Source organism: Chelonus insularis, unplaced genomic scaffold, assembly GCF_013357705.1.
Source record: "Chelonus insularis isolate UGA/USDA-ARS -01 unplaced genomic scaffold, ASM1335770v1 scaffold_277_pilon, whole genome shotgun sequence".
Lineage (NCBI taxonomy): Eukaryota > Metazoa > Arthropoda > Insecta > Hymenoptera > Braconidae > Chelonus > Chelonus insularis.
The window spans coordinates 2246014-2268862 of record NW_023276791.1 but is presented as its reverse complement, the minus strand read 5'-3'; the positions used below and the strand labels follow the sequence as shown (position 1 = coordinate 2268862).

General features: G+C 29.4%; 6 protein-coding genes across 12 annotated transcripts; 2 read left to right on the top strand and 4 right to left on the bottom strand.

Annotated features, from left to right (window-relative positions):
• Positions 1–72: 72 nt before the first annotated feature.
• Positions 73–738, bottom strand: LOC118073309 (transmembrane GTPase Marf-like). The gene is made up of 3 exons (XM_035093724.1): positions 498–738; positions 289–415; positions 73–214 (listed from the first exon to the last, which is right to left on the bottom strand). The coding sequence occupies exons 1-3, from the start codon at positions 673–675 to the stop codon at positions 73–75; spliced, it is 447 nt and encodes a 148-aa protein (XP_034949615.1). The 5' UTR covers positions 676–738.
• Positions 739–1080: 342 nt separating this feature from the next.
• On the top strand, positions 1081–11618 carry LOC118073246 (protein claret segregational-like). 5 transcript variants are annotated; one of them, XM_035093631.1, is made up of 3 exons: positions 1081–1323; positions 1670–2207; positions 9963–11307. In XM_035093631.1, exons 2-3 carry the CDS (start codon positions 1670–1672, stop codon positions 11300–11302), a joined length of 1878 nt encoding a protein of 625 aa, XP_034949522.1. In that variant the 5' UTR covers positions 1081–1323; the 3' UTR covers positions 11303–11307. The 5 variants fall into 5 exon arrangements, with proteins under 5 accessions (XP_034949522.1, XP_034949523.1, XP_034949521.1 ...); XM_035093632.1 differs by having other exon boundaries at positions 1670–3277; positions 11033–11307; XM_035093630.1 differs by having other exon boundaries at positions 1082–1323; positions 1670–3500; positions 11256–11618.
• A 70-nt stretch (positions 11619–11688) lies between these two features.
• Positions 11689–12835, bottom strand: Coa8 (Cytochrome c oxidase assembly factor 8). Its single transcript, XM_035093646.1, has 3 exons — positions 12615–12835; positions 12330–12536; positions 11689–12266 (listed from the first exon to the last, which is right to left on the bottom strand). Exons 1-3 carry the CDS (start codon positions 12693–12695, stop codon positions 12069–12071), a joined length of 486 nt encoding a protein of 161 aa, XP_034949537.1. The 5' UTR covers positions 12696–12835; the 3' UTR covers positions 11689–12068.
• A 182-nt stretch (positions 12836–13017) lies between these two features.
• On the bottom strand, positions 13018–17843 carry Marf (Mitochondrial assembly regulatory factor). Of its 3 annotated transcripts, XM_035093700.1 has the most exons (14): positions 17679–17843; positions 17373–17437; positions 16613–16902; positions 16404–16530; positions 15936–16329; positions 15746–15853; positions 15597–15617; positions 15187–15340; positions 14963–15101; positions 14570–14883; positions 14211–14506; positions 13969–14136; positions 13700–13896; positions 13018–13619 (listed from the first exon to the last, which is right to left on the bottom strand). In XM_035093700.1, exons 3-14 carry the CDS (start codon positions 16788–16790, stop codon positions 13415–13417), a joined length of 2301 nt encoding a protein of 766 aa, XP_034949591.1. In that variant the 5' UTR covers positions 16791–16902; positions 17373–17437; positions 17679–17843; the 3' UTR covers positions 13018–13414. The 3 variants fall into 3 exon arrangements, with proteins under 3 accessions (XP_034949591.1, XP_034949590.1, XP_034949592.1); XM_035093699.1 differs by lacking the exon at positions 17373–17437; XM_035093701.1 differs by lacking the exons at positions 15597–15617; positions 17373–17437 and having other exon boundaries at positions 13019–13619.
• A 53-nt stretch (positions 17844–17896) lies between these two features.
• LOC118073288 (esterase OVCA2) lies at positions 17897–19319 on the top strand. The gene is made up of 5 exons (XM_035093702.1): positions 17897–18130; positions 18201–18360; positions 18439–18633; positions 18705–18845; positions 19153–19319. Exons 1-5 carry the CDS (start codon positions 18104–18106, stop codon positions 19299–19301), a joined length of 672 nt encoding a protein of 223 aa, XP_034949593.1. The 5' UTR covers positions 17897–18103; the 3' UTR covers positions 19302–19319.
• A 693-nt stretch (positions 19320–20012) lies between these two features.
• On the bottom strand, positions 20013–20871 carry EloB (elongin B). The gene is made up of 3 exons (XM_035093849.1): positions 20738–20871; positions 20542–20635; positions 20013–20381 (listed from the first exon to the last, which is right to left on the bottom strand). Exons 1-3 carry the CDS (start codon positions 20738–20740, stop codon positions 20125–20127), a joined length of 354 nt encoding a protein of 117 aa, XP_034949740.1. The 5' UTR covers positions 20741–20871; the 3' UTR covers positions 20013–20124.
• Positions 20872–22849: the final 1978 nt, after the last annotated feature.

Genomic DNA, 22849 nt, shown 5'->3' with positions numbered 1-22849 from the left:
GCATAGAAATCTCTACAATCAAAAGCAAGCTTCTTGTTTAATAAAAGAGTCACACGATACACTGAACCTATTTCATATGGTATAATTATGCAGTATGCAAAATTTGTCACTAGTATTGTAATCAACTCTCGATTGTTTTCTTATACTTATGAAAATCTTGATATGAACACTGTTTAACTTTGCATTAATGACTGTGCTTTTTCCATTGCTGGTTCTATATTAAATATAATTATTTTGTTATTTTCTATAAAACTTTAACAAAAAAAAAATTGGTTAGATAAAACTTACCTTCCAAAAAAAGCTACTTTCATGTGATCCCGCTTGAGAACATCACGAATACCATGAACTTTATTAACATAACCCTTGATATTTTCAATTTCTTCTTTCTTAATGATATTATGATCATCTTGAAGACCTGAAAAATTGAAATATTGATCAGAAAAACTGATAAACCTAATGGTAGTAAATATTCGAAGGAGTTATATGAAGAACCTTACTTTCCATAAAAATCATTGTGTCCTGGACATAGTCTTCAATTTCTCCAAATATATCGTTGATTTTCTTTTTCGCTTTGACGAAAATCTGGAGAGGAGAATTGTCAATTCTAGCATCGTTTACACGAAGTTGGCTGTCTCCTCCAATCATTGAAACTGTGCGATTGATGTAGGCAGCCATAGTTTATTTATTGTGATTTATTTTATAGCAAAACAAAGTTGCCAAAAGAATAATGGAGTGCTAAATGGCTTAGGCAGAGTGTTGAAACTGTGCAGTCAGCATGCAGGATCAACTGAAAACAAAAAAAAAACAATAAAAGCAGTGTAAATAACATCAAGTATAAACAATATTACAATTATGATATAATCAAATATATGTAATATTTAATATAGTATATAGAATAAAATAAGATATTATTAAGTATGAGATGAATTTTGTTTTAAAATTCCTCACACACAAAACAACAATTTTTAAAATAAATTCTTTCATATTACCCGCTACGATATATTTTGATTCTATTGGCCGTCGCCATATTGAATGATCTGATTGGTCGATCGGTCATGTGAGCAGGTTCAAACAAGAACGGCGTGGGTTAAAGTGTAACGGCTATCAACGTTTTTCAGAATCATTTAGTCATGTTACAAGTGAAACTACTATTCTAAGGCTGTCAATAAGAATTATTTTTAGTTTCTTCAAAAAAAACTCTGAGGCAATATTTTATCTATTAATGCAGTGTTACAAAAATATTTTGTTCTGTCAATATTTTGGAAAATTATAATTATATATATTTTATGAATTGAATCTGAAAAATAAATTTTCGAGATCAAGGTTAGTACACACTACAATTTTAATTATTTTATAATTTTAATGGTTTAAATATATTATATATTTATTTAGTTATATATTTCTTTTTATTAATATTATCAGGTAATTATTTAAATTAATCTTATTAATCTAAATTTCTTAATTTTGGAGTTATGTTTGTTAATAACTGTTTGTCTACGAAATTTGAATAACATATATTTTTGATAAACATTCTCCATCATATGAATTTTTTTAGAAAAACTTCTATTTGTTTTACAATTAGTCATTATCATTAATAAATATTTTATAGCGTTGCTATAGACATTTAATTCCATGAGAAGTAATAATTATAAATAATGAATTTTTTTAGATGGAATCGAGGTTACCCAAGCCGAAGTTCAGTGCTAAAAAAACTACAAGTTCAATAAGTATAGCTACAGAAAGTGTATTACAAGTTCCTGAACCAGAACCCACAACGTTGAAAGATATGGGTAAATCTAAAAGTGGTGAAAGTATATCCAAAGTAACAAAAGAGAATAAGCCACCACCAAGTAAAACTTTAAGCCGTGCTCGGACTGTAGCTGCAATTTCAAGAGCAAATACATCATCTGCAGTAACAAAAACTGCCGTGAAAAGACCAGGCCCAGTGACAAATGCAGTAGCTCCTAAGAAACCAGCTATTAGGCCTGCTCCAAAAACTTCGGCAACGAATACTACAGTGTCATCAAAGAAAACAGTCTCAGGAAAATCATTAAAACCTACGACAGCTCCGCCAAAACCTCTTCCGACAAAAGTGAGTAAGTGGGATTGGAAAACCAAATTCGAAATGGCCAGTAAGGATTTAACAACACTCAAAGAGGCACAAAAAGAAATGAAAGAGCAACGTGAAGAACTACAGAGTATAATAGATGGCTATAAAAATAATGAAATAAAAAATAACGAAAAAATTAATGAGTTAATAAATAAAAATGATAAACTGAGTGGAGAACTGACAGAACTAAGAAAAGATATCGAAGAAATAACGGAAAAATATGGCAAAACAACAAAAGAATTGGAGAATTTGCAAGTAACTCACATAAAAACCACTGAATTTGTTAAAGAACTCCAAAATAGAATAACAGATTTACAAAATCTATGTCATGAAATGGATAAAGATCGAAGAGTACTTCACAATACTATTCAAGAAATGAAAGGTAACATTCGAGTCTTCTGTAGAGTACGACCAAGAATTGAAAAAGAAATGTCGAAGAATGTTTGTGCTATTAATTATGTTGATGAAAGTACTTTGGAAATATCAAGAGCTGATGGTTCAAATTCAGTGAGTTGCAGTGGTAAAGCACGTTGTAACAAACAAGAATTCTCCTTTGATAAAGTTTTTCCACCAACTGCTACCCAAGCAGATATTTTTGAAGAGTTGTCTCTGCTTGTTCAATCAGCCTTGGAAGGTTACAATGTTTGTGTCTTTGCCTACGGTCAAACTGGTTCCGGTAAAACGTATACGATGGAAGGTTGTGATGATCCTGAGTTAGAAGGTATGATACCTAGAACTGTCCGACATATCTTCGTTCAAATGAAAGAATTTGAGCTCCTAGGATGGGAGTATAAAATCGAAGCAAGTTTTCTTGAAATCTATAACGAGCACATTGTAGATCTTTTGGACAGTCAGCAGAAAATACATGAGATCAGGATGGTTGACTCTAGAGGGACTGATCTGTATGTAACCAATCTACAAATTGAAGAAATACATAATCCAGAAGAGTTGCACTCATGTCTACGCATGGCCCAACAAAATCGTGCAGTAGCAGCAACCAAGTCCAACGAACGATCATCTAGGTCTCATTCTGTAGCTCGAATCCGTCTTATTGGAACTCACAAGGGCAAAGGTGAAACATCTATTGGGAATCTTAATCTAGTTGACTTGGCTGGATCCGAGCGGCTGAGAGGTGAAGAAGCTGCACGTACTGCTGAAACGAAGAATATTAATAAATCTCTCGCCAACTTAGGGAATGTTATCTTAGCTCTTTTGAAAAAGCAGGATCATATTCCTTATAGAAATTCTAAACTTACGCATCTACTAATGCCTTCACTGGGTGGTAACTCGAAAACTCTGATGCTTCTAAATGTCTCTCCACTTGATGATTGTTATAATGAAACTCTCAATTCATTAAGATTTGCTAGCAATGTGAATAGCTGTAAACTTGGTAATATCAAGAGGTCTAAAACGATTATTCAAAATTCAACTACTTAGTTTTATTTAATTTTGATATACTTAAAAGTATCTAAAATATTTTCATTTTTATATTTTATATTGTAGACTTAAATTGGTTTTTTTATCTTATTAAGCGTAAATGATTTATATTCGTAGACTGAATAACCGAGATATTGAATTACCAAAAAGTAGTTATATGTACATATTTTTACAAATGATAACTTAATATTAATCTAAATTTCTGACAATATTGAACTTACTACTTTTATTTTATATCTCACCTTTATAAAGTTTTAAGGTTTTGAAGATGTATGTATTCATTAGAATACACTTCTAATAAACAAAAAAATTGTTGTATCATTATAAAATTAATAAAAACTCGGTTAAATAACTAATAAAATTGTATTAATAGTGTTGTTTATAAAATACAATTTTAATATTAAATTAAATTATTTTTCAATTATTATATTGTTTTCTCCAATTTATATTCCACATTTTTATCACAAGACAGTTCTAATACCTGAATTATTTTGATTTGACAATTTATGTAGGAATATATTTTTATGTTTTTGTGTAAAATAAAAAAATCTAATTTGATTAATTTTAGGATAATTGAATAAGAGCGTGTTTATCATTTCATTCATCAAGATTAGGTATCTGATCAAAACCTTGACTATCAACACAATTTTAACAATTCTATGAACAAAAAATATTCCTCAATTATTATACTAATGAAGACTTTAAAATTTCTAGTGGACAAGAATTTAATAAATTCAAACATTAAGTTAACTTTAATTTGTATAAATTTTATGGCAAGCCATGTCTTTTCTACATACACACATGACTTAAACGTCTTCCTGCAGCTGAGTTTGTATTGAAAGGATGGCAATCGATGATTTAGCTACTTGAAAACTAGTTCATTATTATTGCGATAAATAAGTATAGTTCTAAAACGATGGAAAGTAGATTAGGTAATAATTTTTAAATCGCTTGTAAAACTTTTTCGTTGACACCAGAACATAAATCTGGTGAATAAATCTTCCATAAACTTCAGAAAAAAATCGACTATTCAAAATAATCTTCAGGATCTACAAAATCCAGTGGAAATACTATCACTAATTCTTCAACAGAAAAAATCGAAAAATATGCTATTGATGTTCAGAAAAATATATATTAAAGAAACGAGATTTTGCAGGAAAAAAGACATAGGAAGTATTAAATTAAATAAAATTCTTAAGGATAAAGAAGTTAAATATTGATCTTGATCATTTTGGTGTTAGGGATAAACAAGAATATATGTATGTTCACAGATCAACGAATAATGTTTCTTGGATAACAAGAATTTAAAATTTAGGGCAGTTTGACAGCTTATTTGAATTACAGAATTAAAGATGAAGAATTATGTCTAAAATTATTAACCAAGAATTACTAATAAATTTACTCTCTTGTGCTAGAAAGAAAAGTAAAAATGTTGATTTCTTTCTGCTCTAATGTTTGTCAAAAACGACAGATACATGGTAATATATTATTTTATAGGTTTCAAGAAATTGATTGATGTTGATTTTCATTCATTTTTTTACATGTATAAATAAAAAATACACACAAATAAACTCATATTGTTAAATTTATTGTATTACACATACAAAACATCATTAATTACAACAGTAAATAAAATAAAATAGAAGAAGATACAAAATTATTTAATACAATAATTAATAACAGATTAAATGCAAGTAATAATATTGATATATTAGAAAAATAAATTGAATATAAAGACTTATGGGAAGTATGGGTTCTTCACACTTATAAGGATCAAAAAAGATGTCTTGATCAGGATTGACACTCAGTTCTAATGAGTTCTTAACAGTTTCGTAGTGACCGTTTTTAATAGCTGCCAGAATCAACTTTGAATTAATATCAGCTCGTTGCAAAGTGAACCCATACTTATCGAGCATCTTCATTAGTCTCTTTGAATGATTTTTATATCCATAAATTGCCTCTACGATTGCTTGCTGGTTGTGGTAAGAGTTGACATTTGGTCCATGTTCTAGAATACATTTCACTATCTTTATATTTCCTTCTTTTACAGCACAGGTGAGTAAGGAAGTATCATGATCGATGAGAGAATCAGGACTGATTCCATTTCTCATTAAATAGCGAATAATTTGTACTCGATTGTACTTGATAGCATAATAAATCGCCGGTATTTTATTATAGCACATGGCAAAAAGATCGGCTCCATATTCAATTAATAACATTACCATTTTATGACTTCTTCGAGATAAAGCAAAATGTAGAGGAGAACAGCCCTTCCAATCTTCATGAAGGTAAAATTTGTTTGGATCAGCCCTATTTTCCAGCAAGAATGTCACTATTTTGATATCGTTTAATTTTAGAGCGATTTGGAGTGGAGTAAATCCCTCAGCTTCTCTGCTGTGGATATTATTTCCATTTGCTAAGTACTTTTCTAAATAGCCGTAATTCCTTGACTCGATGGCTTCTCGAAGACTTGATGGCCAGCAATAATTATTTACTTGGGATGATTCCATTATGGATAATTTAGTAAAGTTATGCACGCAACACTTTGCGCTGCACAATTTTCACTTGACACTGATGTGGTAGCTTTCGGAGCAAACTTGAGTTGTTACACTGCAAGGACTAAAATCTTTTGGATGAAATGCCAGGAATGAATGGTCCTTTTATTGGCCGGCGGGCCCTCTGTCTCATTCTGGGGATGTTGGAGTTGATGGTGGGAAGAGAAGACATTCGAATGAAGACATGCTAGTCGACGTTTCAAAAGTAAGAATTCTGATTCGTAGATGCATAAAATTTACTCTACTAAACTTTTTTTTTTTAAATTTACTTGATCACATGTTGAACTCGGAATGTCTTTTCCCTTTTTTGAAGGAGTTTGCATTTGTATATCTCAACAGTAAAATATCATATTGGATTATGTACTTAAGTTAAATTAATGACACAAATCTATGAAAACAATTGTCCTATAATTGCCTGTTTATTTAATTACGTCATATTTCGGGTAGAAGTAAATAAAATTGAAATTTTCTTTCAATGAAAATGAAATAAAAGAAATATATTTCTATTTTATAAAATAAATAAATGATGGATGATAGTATTTTTTCATAGAAATTAAAACTACATAGACTTTTATTATAAAAATTGTAAAAATGTATCGAAATTAACAAGCATGTTTGACAATTATAAAAGCTAATCCATTGCTATACGATGTAAATTTTTCTGTCATATTGGAAATAATGGTTTTTATCTTTCTCTGTGACTTTAAAAAATTATAACTAAGAAAAAAAGCATTTCTTGGCTGATTGGAAGTTGTTAGGAAATAGTGATAAACTCAGGGTATAATTTGTTTTCAGTTCACTCCTTTATTGTATCAAATATATTCCATAACAGTCGCTAAGATCCCACTGATGCATCCTCTCAGTTGACTCGAGCAAGATGGTGATTGGATTGAGTCCGGGAACTTCTCTACTGTAACCTAGAAAATGAAAAACTTACAGTTGTCCATCAGCAAGGGCGGACTAAACTTCTCACCAGCACGGGTAGCTTTAAGTCTATCACCAGCGAGGGTGGACGATCACTGTTCATCAGCGAGGATGAACCTTCACCTGTTACCAGCGTGGGCAACCAACGATTCACCAGCGAGGGTGATGAAACTCGCAACAACATCAAAACACTTCTTCGACGAAAACCACTGTATCTGAGAAGTGTATCTTAGAAAAACCGACGATCAACTGGCCCAAAAGAAAACACGCGACGACTGTCGAGAGGTCCTACCCTTCTTCCCTTTTTTTTGGAGGGAAAAGGATGTGCGGCGATTGATTGTGCTGTGAGGAGTGGGGGCAGTCCCACGTGCTAGGTCTAGAAGGCTCCTGGAAAAATCCGTTGGGGTTTTTTCGAGGGACTTTCCATGGGATTCTTTTTTTGTCGTAGTTTTCAGACAGAAGTAAACTTTTAATTTAAAATATGTGTATGCGTACAAAAGAGTGTCAGACGATCTTATACCGTGCATATATCTTCAGATTTTGTAAATATTACAAAAGGAATTAAAATTAAATTTTTCTAATATCTCGGGAATTTTGAGGGAAAGTACCCGACTTCTCTCATAAAGTAATAAATTGAAGGAAAACCCATTATACAATAGAAAGATATGGAAATAGTGGAAGAATATTATCACATTGATGATCCTCAGCTCATAAATCATGTTTAAAAACAACAGATGAAGAGAAAACAATCTTCGCTAATATTTATGTTCGCCAGGATTATACTAAGCTGGGAAGGTCAAGCGTCACCCGCTTAAGTCAAGTAAACCCATGGAATTACCAAGAGAACAGGGTATAATATTCTTAATAGAATTGCCACTTGAGCTATTATCAACCAAACTTAGGGATAAGTGACTTATAAAGCTGCACCTCAATTGCGGACAAGGCCCAAAAATAGTGTAATAAAATGTCTCAGTTGCGGACAGGGTCTTGACCATAGTAGTCTCAATTGCGGACGGGGTCAATTAGAAAATAGTCAGGTACCAAAACAGAGTAAGAAATTAGCCCCGCCTACAAAAAAATATGTACCACCCTACAGATAAATATAACGCAAATTTGCATCCGAAAAATAAGATGGTTCTACAAAATTGCAGAAATTGGCAAGTTGATTCTGCTCTCAAACACTTTTTGGAGGGGGTTTTACAGAAAGTGAGACGTTTCTACAAAATTGTAGAAATTGGCAAATAATCTTCGAACCAATAAGCATTACTTATTTTACCTACTCCTCCCTATTTTTAGATTTTTGTTCTTAGTAGGCGGAGATGACATTTAAGACAATGATCACAACCTGGATGGACCCTGTCCGCAATTGAGAAACAGCGACTCATAAAAGCTAAGTACAATGGTTCATCTGAAATAGCCTTTGTTAGTTTGGCAGGTACAGCAACTAATGTGATTACTCCTTAATGAAAGAAATTTGTAGTCTCTAGGCCAGGCATGGGCAAGTAGTACTCCTCAGAGTAACTGTTACTCAGTACCTGGATTCCTAAATATAATTTTTATTTTGGACCTTGTTGTACGAGTACTCTTAATTTTAAAAGGTACTCTGACTTAAAAAACGTTGCCCATTATTTATATATTTATATTATTTTATTTTTTTTATAAATTATTTTATTTTAAAATGACGTCACTCATTTTTAATTAAATGTTATAATGAGCATTCAATCCTACTTGTAAAGTAAAATAGGGCAATATATCCTAAAGTGATTACCAAGCAATTGATAGGTGCTTTCATGAATATGCCATTCTAGAGATGACAATGCACTTTGACGAGATCAGGGCGGTACCCTGTTACATGTTTTCAGTTGGCGAGAAAAAAATAAAATAACCAGAATTTTGTTAAAAAAAAAAGAAAGTGAATTTATTCTGGTAATTTCATTTTTAGATTTTAAAAGCATTCTATCATGTTGGAAAATTCTCATTCAATTTTTGCAAACCACAGGGAAAATTCATTAAAGAGAAAGATAATCAGAGCGTTATTGATGGATGGTCACAAGTAATTGCTTATTTTAATCAAAAAATTTGTTTATGACATACGAAAATCTACTTTTATAAATGTTAAAGTAAAATGAACGGATATATTATCGAAATAACTTTCAATACAAAAGTTAAATTTCATAATTTCCCGCTAAAGCTTATTATCTTTTATTGGTGGCCACCATCTTGAATTATGTGATTGGCTGGGGGAATAATTCAAGTTGGAAGACGACGACTGTAACGGTTTTGGAATCATCCGTTCTGACTTAGTTTTAATGTTTGGACAATTTTTGTAAGAAGTATTTTTAATTTAATTAAAGAAGTTTTCAGAAGTTGAACAATCATTTCCAATATTTGAGAAAGTTTATGGATACACTCTCTTAGATGGATAATACCGGAAAGGTAAATAACAATTTGACATTGTATTTGTTTTTAATATGATTAAATGGAATTAATTATAGTATAAATAACGAAATTTTGTGTAATAAAAAATAATTATTTTTAGATGGACATTGAAAATTACGAACTCCAAACTACACCAAACAATAAAATACCAAAAAAAAGTGGGAAGAGCAGTTTACGAAAAATTGCAAATGAAAATGAACCTCCTAGAAGGTCTCCAAGAATTTTGGCAAAAAGAAAACTTCTAGATGAAAATAGTGATAGTGAAAATATTTTAATGACACCAATACGGAAGAATAAACAAACGACGAAGCTTAATAATGATGATGAAAGTGAAATTCAAAGGATTAAAAAGCTATATGACGAGACAAAAAAATCTGAAGAAAAGTACAAATCAATCTGTCAAAAACAACAAGAAGAAATTGACCAACATTCAAACATTTTGAAAGCTTCACAGGAGAGAATAAAAGAGCAACGTGAAGAATTACAGAGTATAATAGATGGCTATAAAAATAATGAAATAAAAAATAACGAAAAAATTAATGAGTTAATAAATAAAAATGATAAACTGAGTGGAGAACTGACAGAACTTAGAAAAGATATCGAAGAAATAACGGAAAAATATGGCAAAACAACAAAAGAATTGGAGAATTTGCAAGTAACTCACATAAAAACCACTGAATTTGTTAAAGAACTCCAAAATAGAATAACAGATTTACAAAATCTATGTCATGAGATGGATAAAGATCGAAGAGTACTTCACAATACTATTCAAGAAATGAAAGGTAACATTCGAGTCTTCTGTAGAGTACGACCAAGAATTGAAAAAGAAATGTCGAAGAATGTTTGTGCTATCAATTATGTTGATGAAAGTACTTTGGAAATATCAAGAGCTGATGGTTCAAATTCAGTGAGTTGCAGTGGTAAAGCACGTTGTAACAAACAAGAATTCTCCTTTGATAAAGTTTTTCCACCAACTGCTACCCAAGCAGATATTTTTGAAGAGTTGTCTCTGCTTGTTCAATCAGCCTTGGAAGGTTACAATGTTTGTGTCTTTGCCTACGGTCAAACTGGTTCCGGTAAAACGTATACGATGGAAGGTTGTGATGATCCTGAGTTAGAAGGTATGATACCTAGAACTGTCCGACATATCTTCGTTCAAATGAAAGAATTTGAGCTCCTAGGATGGGAGTATAAAATCGAAGCAAGTTTTCTTGAAATCTATAACGAGCACATTGTAGATCTTTTGGACAGTCAGCAGAAAATACATGAGATCAGGATGGTTGACTCTAGAGGGACTGATCTGTATGTAACCAATTTACAAATTGAAGAAATACATAATCCAGAAGAGTTGCACTCATGTCTACGCACAGCTCAACAAAATCGTGCAGTAGCAGCAACTAAATCCAACGAACGATCATCTAGGTCTCATTCTGTAGCTCAAATCCGTCTTATTGGAACTCACAAGAGTAAGCGGGAAAAATGCTTTGGAACTCTTAATTTGGTTGACTTGGCAGGATCTGAACGTTTAAGTGACACCGAAATGAAACGTATCAATGAAACAAAGAACATTAATAAATCTCTCGCCAACTTAGGGAATGTTATCTTAGCTCTTTTGAAAAAGCAGGATCATATTCCTTATAGAAATTCTAAACTCACGCATCTACTAATGCCTTCACTGGGTGGTAACTCGAAAACTCTGATGCTTCTAAATGTCTCTCCACTTGATGATTGTTATAATGAAACTCTCAATTCATTAAGATTTGCTAGCAATGTGAATAGCTGTAAACTTGGTAACATCAAGCGGTCTAAAACAATGATTCAAAATAAAAATATTTAATTTTATCTTATTCTGAATTTTTTTTATGAATAATACGTTCGTCATTATTCATTTTATTTTATATTAATTGCTTCATATCAGTGAAATATTTAGATATGTGAAGACTGAACCCGAAAAATGGTTGCAACGTGGCAATAATAATTGGATGAACCAAAGTTGTTAAGAATGTTATGTCTTTTTTGTATCTATTAATTCTTTTCAGGGTAAAGTTACTTGAAATCAATAATTTTTTAATTATTTTTTAATATTACTAACAACAATGTATCACTAATCCTAGTCAGCAAGTTACTGTGTTAAAATGAATTATATAATTTTATGTAAAAATATAATAATAATAAAAATTTGGTGTGGTTAATTAAAATTAAACAAAAATCTTCCTTAACATAATTTATTTACAAATTTTTTAAAATTTTAGTTACAATATTATTTACAATTCAATTAAAAAATTTATGTCATTTTTTCTCTACAATTAAGAATTCACGACATACATGTAGGCATCTTGAATTCTTTATTCGATAAAATATTGCTAGTAAATACTACTATTTTTTTTATTTAGGATACATATTGTTATGTTTGCAAAATAAAATTTTCAATCCGTGATTTGTTCGAAATCGAACTAGGATTTTAGCACCAAGTGCATTATTTATTTTTCAAAATTTATTCTATTTTTTGTTCCTATTGTACTTAATTTTTGTAAAATAATTATTCCTTATTATGAATTTGTAATTTAATTCTCCAACTTTATAAGAGAAGAAAAAATTGATTGCTATTTAAATTTAAATTTTGACAGTCTTACTCGTAATTCAAGAAAAACAATACGAAAATTTTTTTTGTACCATGATATATTATAATTCAAATGTGTTTTCCAATTTTTATCTAAAAAACTCTTGTAGAATATTGACATTTGATCAGCGGTAATTGACCCATCATTTTTATTTAAGCCTTTCTGGAATTGTTTTCTTTCCTGCAATGATGTGCTACATATGAATAAAAATTTTTACAATTATAATATTATTGTAAAACCTACCGTAATAAATCTTGAATTGTGTTCAGACCAGAACTGTTGGTTCCAATTTTGTGTATCCTCCCTCATTTCTCTATATTCTTTTTCTAATTTAGTTTCATTTTTAGATTTTGCAAAAATAATTGGTCGAAGATTGGATATTTCATCTGGAGGTCCTATGACATCAGCATTTTCTGTTTTAGTATTTTTCACTAGATTAAACTTTGAATTCTGAAAAACATACAAGTAACTAATTAATAATAAAAAATTTAAACAATTTAAGTATATAGAATATTAATTATTTTTTACCGATGAATGCAAAGAATGACTATATCGAAAATGATTCCAACGTTGATAGCTCCACAGTGGACAGATATGTCTTAGATTCATATTTTTTTATCACTCTTCCATTAAAAATAATATATTGTTTACAATTTCTATTAATTTTCAATTATTGACCAGTTTCAAAAAGTAAGGTTATAATTCATGTCAACATTGAATTATTATTATTATTATTATTCTATTTAAGGTACCATCTATTTCCGTTACGGCAATTTTACGCATCAGTAAAAGCGCGAAATTTTAAAGTGTTTTTTTCAAAAATTAAAGTTTAAATAAATAATAACAGTATTTACTTTACAGATATAAAATTTTATAAAATTAATTAACACATTTTACTTTCTAAACAGTATATGATTTATTAATACAATAATATACATTTTTGTGATAATAACGATTCGTTGCGAATTTTATTAAATAATCGAAACCAAATAGCAACAAGCTTTAGAACCATCAATTACTCAAAAATTGCTGTTTATTATAGAGAATAAAATATCGATAATGTTATACAAAATCAAAAAAGAAAACTCAAATCAAAAAATCTGATCGATTGACGTGTAATTAATTATAAAATCAGGACAAAGAAATTGAAATTATAATAAACTTTGCTGATAAATAAAAGAAAAATCATTTTCAACGTTAAGACTAGATCATCACGTAATAACAATCCATTATTGAGTACGACAGTTGATAAATTCGAGTACGGTATAAATCACTTTAAACATAATTCCGGTCTAAAAAATTTATAATTGTAAAATTAAATTCTCTAACTAATTCAACGATTTTATGTAAGCTGCATCGAATAATTCGAGCTCATTCGCAAGGTAGTTTGCTTTGTTTCTCAACACTTTAGCACTGGTAGCTGCTTCTTCGAGAACTCTCAAAGTTTTTGCAATATTTTTTAATTCATCGTCCATCTCGGTTGTTGCTTCATCAACTAAATGACATAATCGAGCAAAAGTGCTTGACAATTCTCTGTAACAATGAATAATTATTAAACATAGATAACAAAATCATTGATAAATCTAGTATTTAAAAAAGTTTTATCAACTCACTGTTGCACTTGGTGACTGCAGTTTGCAGATGTAAGATCTACAATTAATCGTAATTTTTTAGTAGCATGATCCACATATTGTCGTTTAAATTCTCGTTCTTTAGCTTTATTAGTCCAAGTTAGTCGTTCGTAAAGATACAATGCTCCGTAAATCGCACCTGTTATGGCTATTAATCTCCAGCCGACTGTTTTTAACATCTAGAAATTATCATATTATATGAAAATATTTTTCTACTAAAAATATTTCAAAAGTTAAATGTAAATATTTACAAATCCAGCAACGATCAAGCCACCCATAGTGCCCTGTGAAGTGATGGATGCAATAGCTATTCGAGTAGCCAAAGACCAATCATCATTTCGTGATGGGAAATTCACTGAGCTAGTTACATATTTTACAGAATCCACACTGTCTGTTGGTGAAACTATTGATTGAGGAATCTACAATTAAAAAGTTTCATGAATAAAGAAAAATAATTGAAAATATGATTTAAAAAATAGTATGATCTAATTACTTCTTGTGGATAATTAGCAATAGCTAATCGTTGTCCTTGTTTTCCAGCAAATCTGTTGATTAGTGCTGTAATACCCCAGGAAAATCGAAACTCTAGATCTTCATGGAAATCAGCACATAGATTGTCGCAGTTAAGTCGATATAAAATTTCGAAAGGTTCTCTTCTAGGTAAAATATTCAAGCTTAATTGTCTTTTGCTTTCTGGTAATAATGAAGCCATTCGGTTGGTCATTTCACGTTGAGATGCTTCCATATTGAGTGCTAATGCTGTACTTAAACGGGCTCGTAGATTTGAACCTTAAAAATATAATCGATTAATAATTATTTCACTTTTCTTTTATTTCAATAAAAGATACTTACCTAAGCCATTTTCAACGTGAGTATGAAGTTCTCGTTTGTAAACATTTAAAACAAGTGATTCTGGATGGAAAGGTACACTAAATTCATCAACAAGAACAGCAAGACGTCTAATTTCTTCGTTTAATGCTTTTGAAACACGTTGTTCTACATCTTCAACCATATGATGAATTTTGTTCTTCATCTCTTGGGTAATTAACGTCAATTGTTCTTCAGTAAAATTGAGCTTATCATGAACTTCTTTTTTGATAGCTAACTGTTCGACACGCATTTTTTGAGCACGATTTAATATTTCATCCAAAGTTTGACGGATTTCTCTGTAATTGATAATAATAAATCATCAAAGGTTTATCAATAAACTTATAATAAAAACATTGCAATTTAATGAAATCATACGTAGCAATGTGTTTTCCTCGCTGGGAGTGTTGTTCGAATTTGGTTTTTACTGCAGATTTGGATATGCATTCTTCGAACTTTCTCTCAAAATCTTGAAATTCAAAATACCGATTCTGAAAACCTTCAGCCAAGGCACCATCTAAATTAAAAACAAAAAAAATATTGATATAAGATTATGTTATTGTATTTAAATGAAAAAATTAAAAGATTAAAGATGATCTTACTGTGTGCAGGTTGACCACGCTGCTCTTGCATACGAGCTTGAAGAGTTTCCTTAGCAGAGATGAAGAAAATACGATCTTCAGCATCCTTCGGAGTATAAACTTTTAGTTCTTTTGAAAGAAAATCAACAGCTCTGTCTTGATGTTGAGCTCGTACCTATAAAGATTCATATTGACTATTAGAAAAACGAAGTATTAGTACAATAAACATGTTTTTTGTCAAATAGAAAAGCACATCAAATAACAATGGTTATGAGTTTTATAAAGTAATAAAAAGCAGCATTATGGAAGACTGATTAAGTATTTGAATAGATGATTACAAAAAATCATGCAGTTGATTCGATTTTATGATGTGCTACTTTTTCATCAGCTGTGCTTCCATTTATTTACCTCATATTCTAATCAAAACTTACTTCTTTTTGTTCATTGGCCAGCTAAGAGACAATATATACAAATTACACGAATATACCTCATAAGGTTTCGTTAGTGTTTCAAACTCTAATTTAAATATATTTATAGTTGTATCAGAAATTAAATATTTTGACTAATAATAAATACTTACTTCTTCAAAGAATTCTGGCTCGGAGGCTGATGCATCCCAACGATTGTTCAAAATAAATATGTTTGGTTTTGATAATCTAGTGGATACTTTGTGGAAAAAGTTTTTTTCCTAAAATAATTATTTTCAATGAATTTAATTGTAGAACATCGAATCTATAAAATTTCATAAAAATTGATAATGAATCACTCACTGTCACCATCAAAGTTGATTCAGCATTGGCAACTAGCACAAAAACGTCAGCATCAAGACAATGTTTATCAATCCATTCATCTAGATTAGGTGTCACATCAACGCCGGGACTATCGACAAAAACAACATCATCACGCAAAAGGAGGCACTTTTCTTTTGGCCAGAATATTCGCACCAAATTGCTTTCACACAATTTTTCTTTACATAAAGCATGACCTAGTTGACCAACTGACGAGACGTTCTGCTTTTCATTCGAGCCATTAGTCATTAGATACGATTCGCCATTTTCTGAACCTTCTACTTGTAAGAAGCAATTGGTCGTGTGACCTATTCCACTAGGTAAAATTTTATCACGAAGCATTGCATTGATAACTGTGCTTTTTCCATTGCTGGTTCTATATGAAATATAATTATTTTGTTATTTTCTATAAAACTTTAACAAAAAAAAAATTGGTTAGATAAAACTTACCTTCCAAAAAAAGCTACTTTCATGTGATCCCGCTTGAGAACATCACGAATACCATGAACTTTATTAACATAACCCTTGATATTTTCAATTTCTTCTTTCTTAATGATATTATGATCATCTTGAAGACCTGGAAAATTGAAATATTGATCAGAAAAACTGATAAACCTAATGGTAGTAAATATTCGAAGGAGTTATATGAAGAACCTTACTTTCCATAAAAATCACTGTGTCCTGGACATAGTCTTCAATTTCTCCAAATATATCGTTGATTTTCTTTTTCGCTTTGACGAAAATCTGGAGAGGAGAATTGTCAATTCTAGCATCGTTTACACGAAGTTGGCTGTCTCCTCCAATCATTGAAACTGTGCGATTGATGTAGGCAGCCATAGTTTATTTATTGTGATTTATTTTATAGCAAAACAAAGTTGCCAAAAGAATAATGGAGTGCTAAATGGCTCAGGCAGAGTGTTGAAACCGTGCAGTCAGCATGCAGGATCAACTGAAAACAAAAAAAAAACAATAAAAGCAGTGTAAATAACATCCAGTATAAAAAATACTACAATTATGATATAATCAAGTGTATGTGAACTATGGATATGTTTAAATTTACTTTTTATTAAACTTGTGGAGAAAATTAGCAAATATTTTCAAGGGGGTCTTCGATATACTTGATTTTTACAAATACATTAAAAGAAATTAATAACTAACTATAAAATCTATAAGATTATTGAAGATATATTTTGTCGACTAAATAGTTCAATTTGATACAGGTCTAAAATAAGAAAGTATGATATAGATATATATTTACAGATAATTAAAAATTTTATAAACATCAAAAGCTGCTGCTAAAAATTGGATAGAGCAATAGCTATAACAGCAATAAATTCTTGAATCCAATTGGAAAAGTAATATAATTAAAAAAATACTAATCGTGTCACATTTTAATATTAACAAAGGAAGAAAATGAACCTGCTTATTTGAGGATATTGATGGATCCAACGATGTAGATTCTCTACCATGATTTTCTGTATAAACTACATCCATATTATATTATAAGAATTAAATTAATTCATGATATTAATTATAAATATTAATTTTTTTTATAATAAAATCACTTAATCTTGTGATGTAATGCAAAATTTGCGCAGTTTCTTTTGCGAAATATGTATTTATAACATGAAGAAAGTTATGCATCTAACCTTAAATACATAAAAAAATCTACTTCACTCGTCATATTATTTAATTATAAATAACATAACATTTATATATACTTACAATGTTTTTGAAAGATTGATGACTCCATTTATCGCACATTTACTCCATTTTTAGGAAATCACACCGCATTCTTTGAAAGAGTAACACATAATCGTACCACACATGAAACTACTATTACACTACTATTGCTATATCTATATATGAATATCAATTAGCCACGTGACTTAACATTAGTTTAGTATTTTAACACTCCAACATTAATAGATAATAAAATAATTAATTGATTCAATTTGTGTTTTATTATTTTTGAATTATAAATTAATTTTTACTTTATTTTGAATCTAGTATTGATTTGTTCTAAACCATTTCTCAGTATTAAAAATTGAAACAGTATTTGACACAACCTATGAAGTCATTGAATAAATAAGTTTTGCAGTAGTTTAGTGCGCATTAAAATCTATATTAACTAACAAAGGATATATAAAATGACTACCTCATCAGAAAAATTACGAGTATGAACTGTTGGAAATTAAACAAACTAAATTAATTTTTTGTTTCCTGAACTGATTATTTTTGTTGTAGGTTTTAGCATTACATGGTTATTATCAATCAAATACAATTTTTTCAGGCAAACTAGGATCTCTTAGGAAAAGTTTTAAGCAAAAGGTTGATTTTATTTTTGCTCAAGCACCTCATGTAGTTCCCCCACATCAGTTCGATAATGAAGAAAATGAAGTGGATGGTATAGAAAATTTTAATCAAGATCAATTGTTTATTGATATACTATTAATTAAAACTGTTGTTAATTCTGATTTTATAGGTAGAGGTTGGTGGTTCAATACTGAGGATCATATCTTCAAAGCAACAGTACCAAGTAATTTATCAGTTTGTTTTGAGGAAAGTGTAAAAGTCATTGAAAAAATCTTTGAAGAACAAGGACCTTTTGATGGCATATTAGGATTTTCACAGGGTGCATCTTTCGTTTCTATTCTCTGTTCTATGCAACAGAAAAAAAGTACATTCTTTAATCATTTACTGTTACTAATTAATTATAATATTGATAACTAATTTTTTGACATTTTCCAGTTTCTCCAATAAAATTTAATTTCGCTATTATGATATCAGGATTCAAGTCTCTATGTGCACCACATGCAGTATTTTATGACGAACAAATAAATCTTCCTTCGCTTCATGTATATGGAGAATCTGATAAAATCATACCAATAGGTATACAATTTCATTTAATTTTTACTCACAACAAAGTTCTGTGATTTACACTACACTATTAGCATTGATTCTTGAATGCCACATTGAAAATGAAGTTTGCATAATTTTATGAAACAATTTTTTACTAATATGCTCCTTAGTAAAGAATATTGACGATTTGAAATTTATCTTTTTCAGTTAATTATTAAAAGTAATCGTATTCATTGGCTTGTAAATACTTATAGTAATTTAAACATATGCTCTATAATTAATTATAATTAAATAACTCTAAACTTAATTTGATTTGATGTTAAAATTTTATTTTCAGAAATGGCAACAGACTTAGCTAATTTATTTATTAATAAAAAAGTTGTGATTCATGAAGGAGGCCACTTTGTACCAGGAAAGAAACATATTTATAACGATTTTATAAATGAAATGTATACAGCAAAAAATGTTACACTACAAAATAAATGAAAGTTAGATAAAAAATTATAAAGGCTGGTTTAATAATTATATAAATAACAAATAGATATAATATTAGATCATTCTTTTATAATAAATTAAATAAAGAAAAAAGAGAAAAAATATTTCGATTAGCGACGATTCTCAAACATTTATTATTTTAATATCAATTGATTGCTAATTGTGGCATTATTTAAATTTTGCGAGTATTGCTCAACAACAATGCTATCTGCCATTTAAATCATAACAATCATTTCACCTTAAATTTAGAAAAAAACTATTTTACTATTTTGAAATAAAATATTATTTATATATACTTACAATATTTCCAAAAGCTTGATGACTTTATAGATTGTTTATTTACTGAATGAAACTTACTAATTATTTTAATATATTTTTATGCATAAAATTTATTGATATCAGCTGTGTACAAATTTGAATCTAAAGAAGCCTATTAAATATCAAATATTTTTTTATTAACTTTAATATTCAGAATCATAATAAAAGTATTAATGCCACTATCTTATTATAATTTAATATTGAAATTATTTGGATGTTTATCTGATTTCTTTTCAAAATAATTAAATTCCTAAATTTACTACTCTTTGAATTAAAGAAATTCTTGTTTCACATCAAGATAACATTTTCTTATTTTCGAGACATGTGATTAAGCATGAAATAATAGTTTTTGATCGAAAATTTTGTATATAAATTAGAAAGAAGTTTTACAGATTATAACTTTATTTAAATTGCAATTTTCAATTTAGAGAGCTCGTTGCTAGTACTAGCAGCGATCACGTATCAGTCACTGATTAACTTTGGAGAAATGAAACTTTCAAGGTGATTGCTCTTGACCATTCGCTTCTTGTGACTTCATGACATCAGGCAAATCAGGAGGTACTGAATATGGAGTAATGTCAAGGGGTTCAAAATGTCCATTTTCTTGACGTAAAGATAGCCCCACTAATGCTGGACACTGTGCTTTTGCCGTAGCTGATGTTAAGCCATAATCAGACAACGATTTACCATCTAACATCTCTATGTGATCTTTATTAAATAGTTGTTGATTCGTTGGAGGAATTTTTAAAATACCTATCGTCAACAAAAGTCACATTAAAATTATGTAAACAATAATTTTGAATATTTTAGAGGCTAAATCACTGAATAACATGTTATTTATAAACTAAATTCCTCCTGATATCATGTCATACAGTAAGTCATCAGATAATTTGATTAAAAACTTAAATTTTACCTTCAATTATTTTTTTAAGTTCTAATACTGTCGTATTATCTTTAGCGTCGGTGAAAATTGTTGTTTTCTTCCTTCTTATCATTAAAAAAACATCCTGACAGAGAAATTAAAATTTTTTTAGGTTAACTTGGAAAATATTGTTCGACATAAGTAATTTATTTGATACAGTAAATAAAAATTTTTTTATAATACTTACCATTATGTATTAAATTGAATATTTTTTACTATAATTAATAAATAATTTTTAAATTATTTATTGTGAACTTTATTTATGAATATTTTTATCTTTGATTACTCTAAAACGCTAAACTAATACGGCAGTACTGTCAGTCTCGTCTCACAATCGAAGTTGAAGGCGCTGTCGTATTACTATCGATTCTTAAAATAGTCGATAGATTAATCGTTATTGAAATACTTTCGATTTTAATAAGTTAGAAAAACTTTATGAGCATATAAAAAAAAATTATAACTGTTCTTAAATCGTTGTTATTATTCTATTGTATGGTGTTTTCAGTAGCAATTATCATAGTTCTAATATTCCTACATATATGGTCAATCGAGATAGGATGCATTTGGATTGTTATGTTCGATACACTGTGTATACCAGGTGTACAGGTGCCAATATTTAAATAATATGCCGAATTTGCTATTTATTAATATCATTTTATTATATATCATCTACAATATCAAAAGTAGTTGAGATTATGGATTGTTCTCAAAAATTTGAATTATTATTTCAATTATTTAACGTTTTATTACCTATTGAGAAATATTGAGGAAAATTGAGAAATAATTACAATGGAGTCTTTGGTATCGATACGAAATTGACTGACATAATTATACCAATGATATAATTATTTTCAGTAGATTGCACCAAAAATAATTCCAATTAAAAATGAAAACCTACATATTTAATCGATTATTCATAATACAAAATAAGATTTTGTAAAATTTTTACGAAAAAAAACTGTAAATGTCAATAATCTAACACAAGTTATATAAATTCTCTATCAATATCTAGGCATTGAATTTATCATCTTTTGTAAAGACTACATGAAAAACGTTCCAACTATAATTGCATTTTACAGAAAAAACAGCTTTGACTTAAAATTTATCGAACTACAATACTGTATCATGATAAGCTCTAATATGGCATCACCAGAAGCTACTTCCAAGATATCATATCCTCCGATGATAGCAAGACCTCGAATGCTCTACCATCTCTCTGATATAAACTACCTATTTAATGATATGAAGAAAAACTGTTCCCGAAAGGCGTCCACATTTCGCCAAGGAAACTGTAGGATAACATGAAGCTGAGAAAGTAACAACGTCGACAGGAACGCAAGACTCTGTTGCTTCAAAGCACTACTTGGTTCCATGGTTCCTTGATACTTAGTTAGCCAGTATGGATGGCTTTTCTTCTTTTGATGGGCAGGTGAGGAGTCTTGGCGAGTGTCAACAATATACATATATGCATACATATGCGATCTCATGCTACAATAATCGCTGTGCAGATTAGCTACTTCCAAATTAGCTTGGCATTCTTTTTACTTATTATATGATCAAGCTGAACCTGACTCAGGAATGCAAAGCCTCCACAAAGACTCCGTATTCTATGGATTCTTTATCAGGAACTCATATCTGCATAGCAATTGTAATTATGACTAGAATCAAATAAAGTTATATAGTAAATTTAAGATCAAGTAATTTGTTAATCAGCTATCTCAACTTGACTACATTCTAAAGTGATGATCAGAAGTATGAAAAAATAATGAATTATGAAAATAGTTCATTGGAAAAGCATACATATTTGTCATTCGTATTGATTTCGACTATGTATGTTTTACTTAATAATAGTAGAAAACATTATTCAAAAAAAGTATTTTTTTTTCAACAACAATTTGTTGTTAGCATTCCTTTTCCAATCAAATATCAAAAATAGTAAAATAAAATTTGTATTATGGTCAAATACTAAAAATTAATCAAATTATATAATAAGTTTTCAACATTATGTTAAATTCGTGAAAATTATATTTTAATTAAAGATTTGAAAATAAATTAATAAAATTAATGTAATTTTTGTAATTTATTTAAAATGTTTAAGATTTAAAAATATTTTCTTCATAGGCAAACGTCAATTTCTGAATCTACTCTAATATTTTTGTTTCAGATTGATCTTACACGACTGAGAGAACATAATTTGCATATTAAACTGAGTAACTTTGAAGCGAAAAAATATTCCATGCTTTAATATGACGAAAGACTGAACATTATGAATGGCTGAGTAATGATAGCTAGGAGAGAA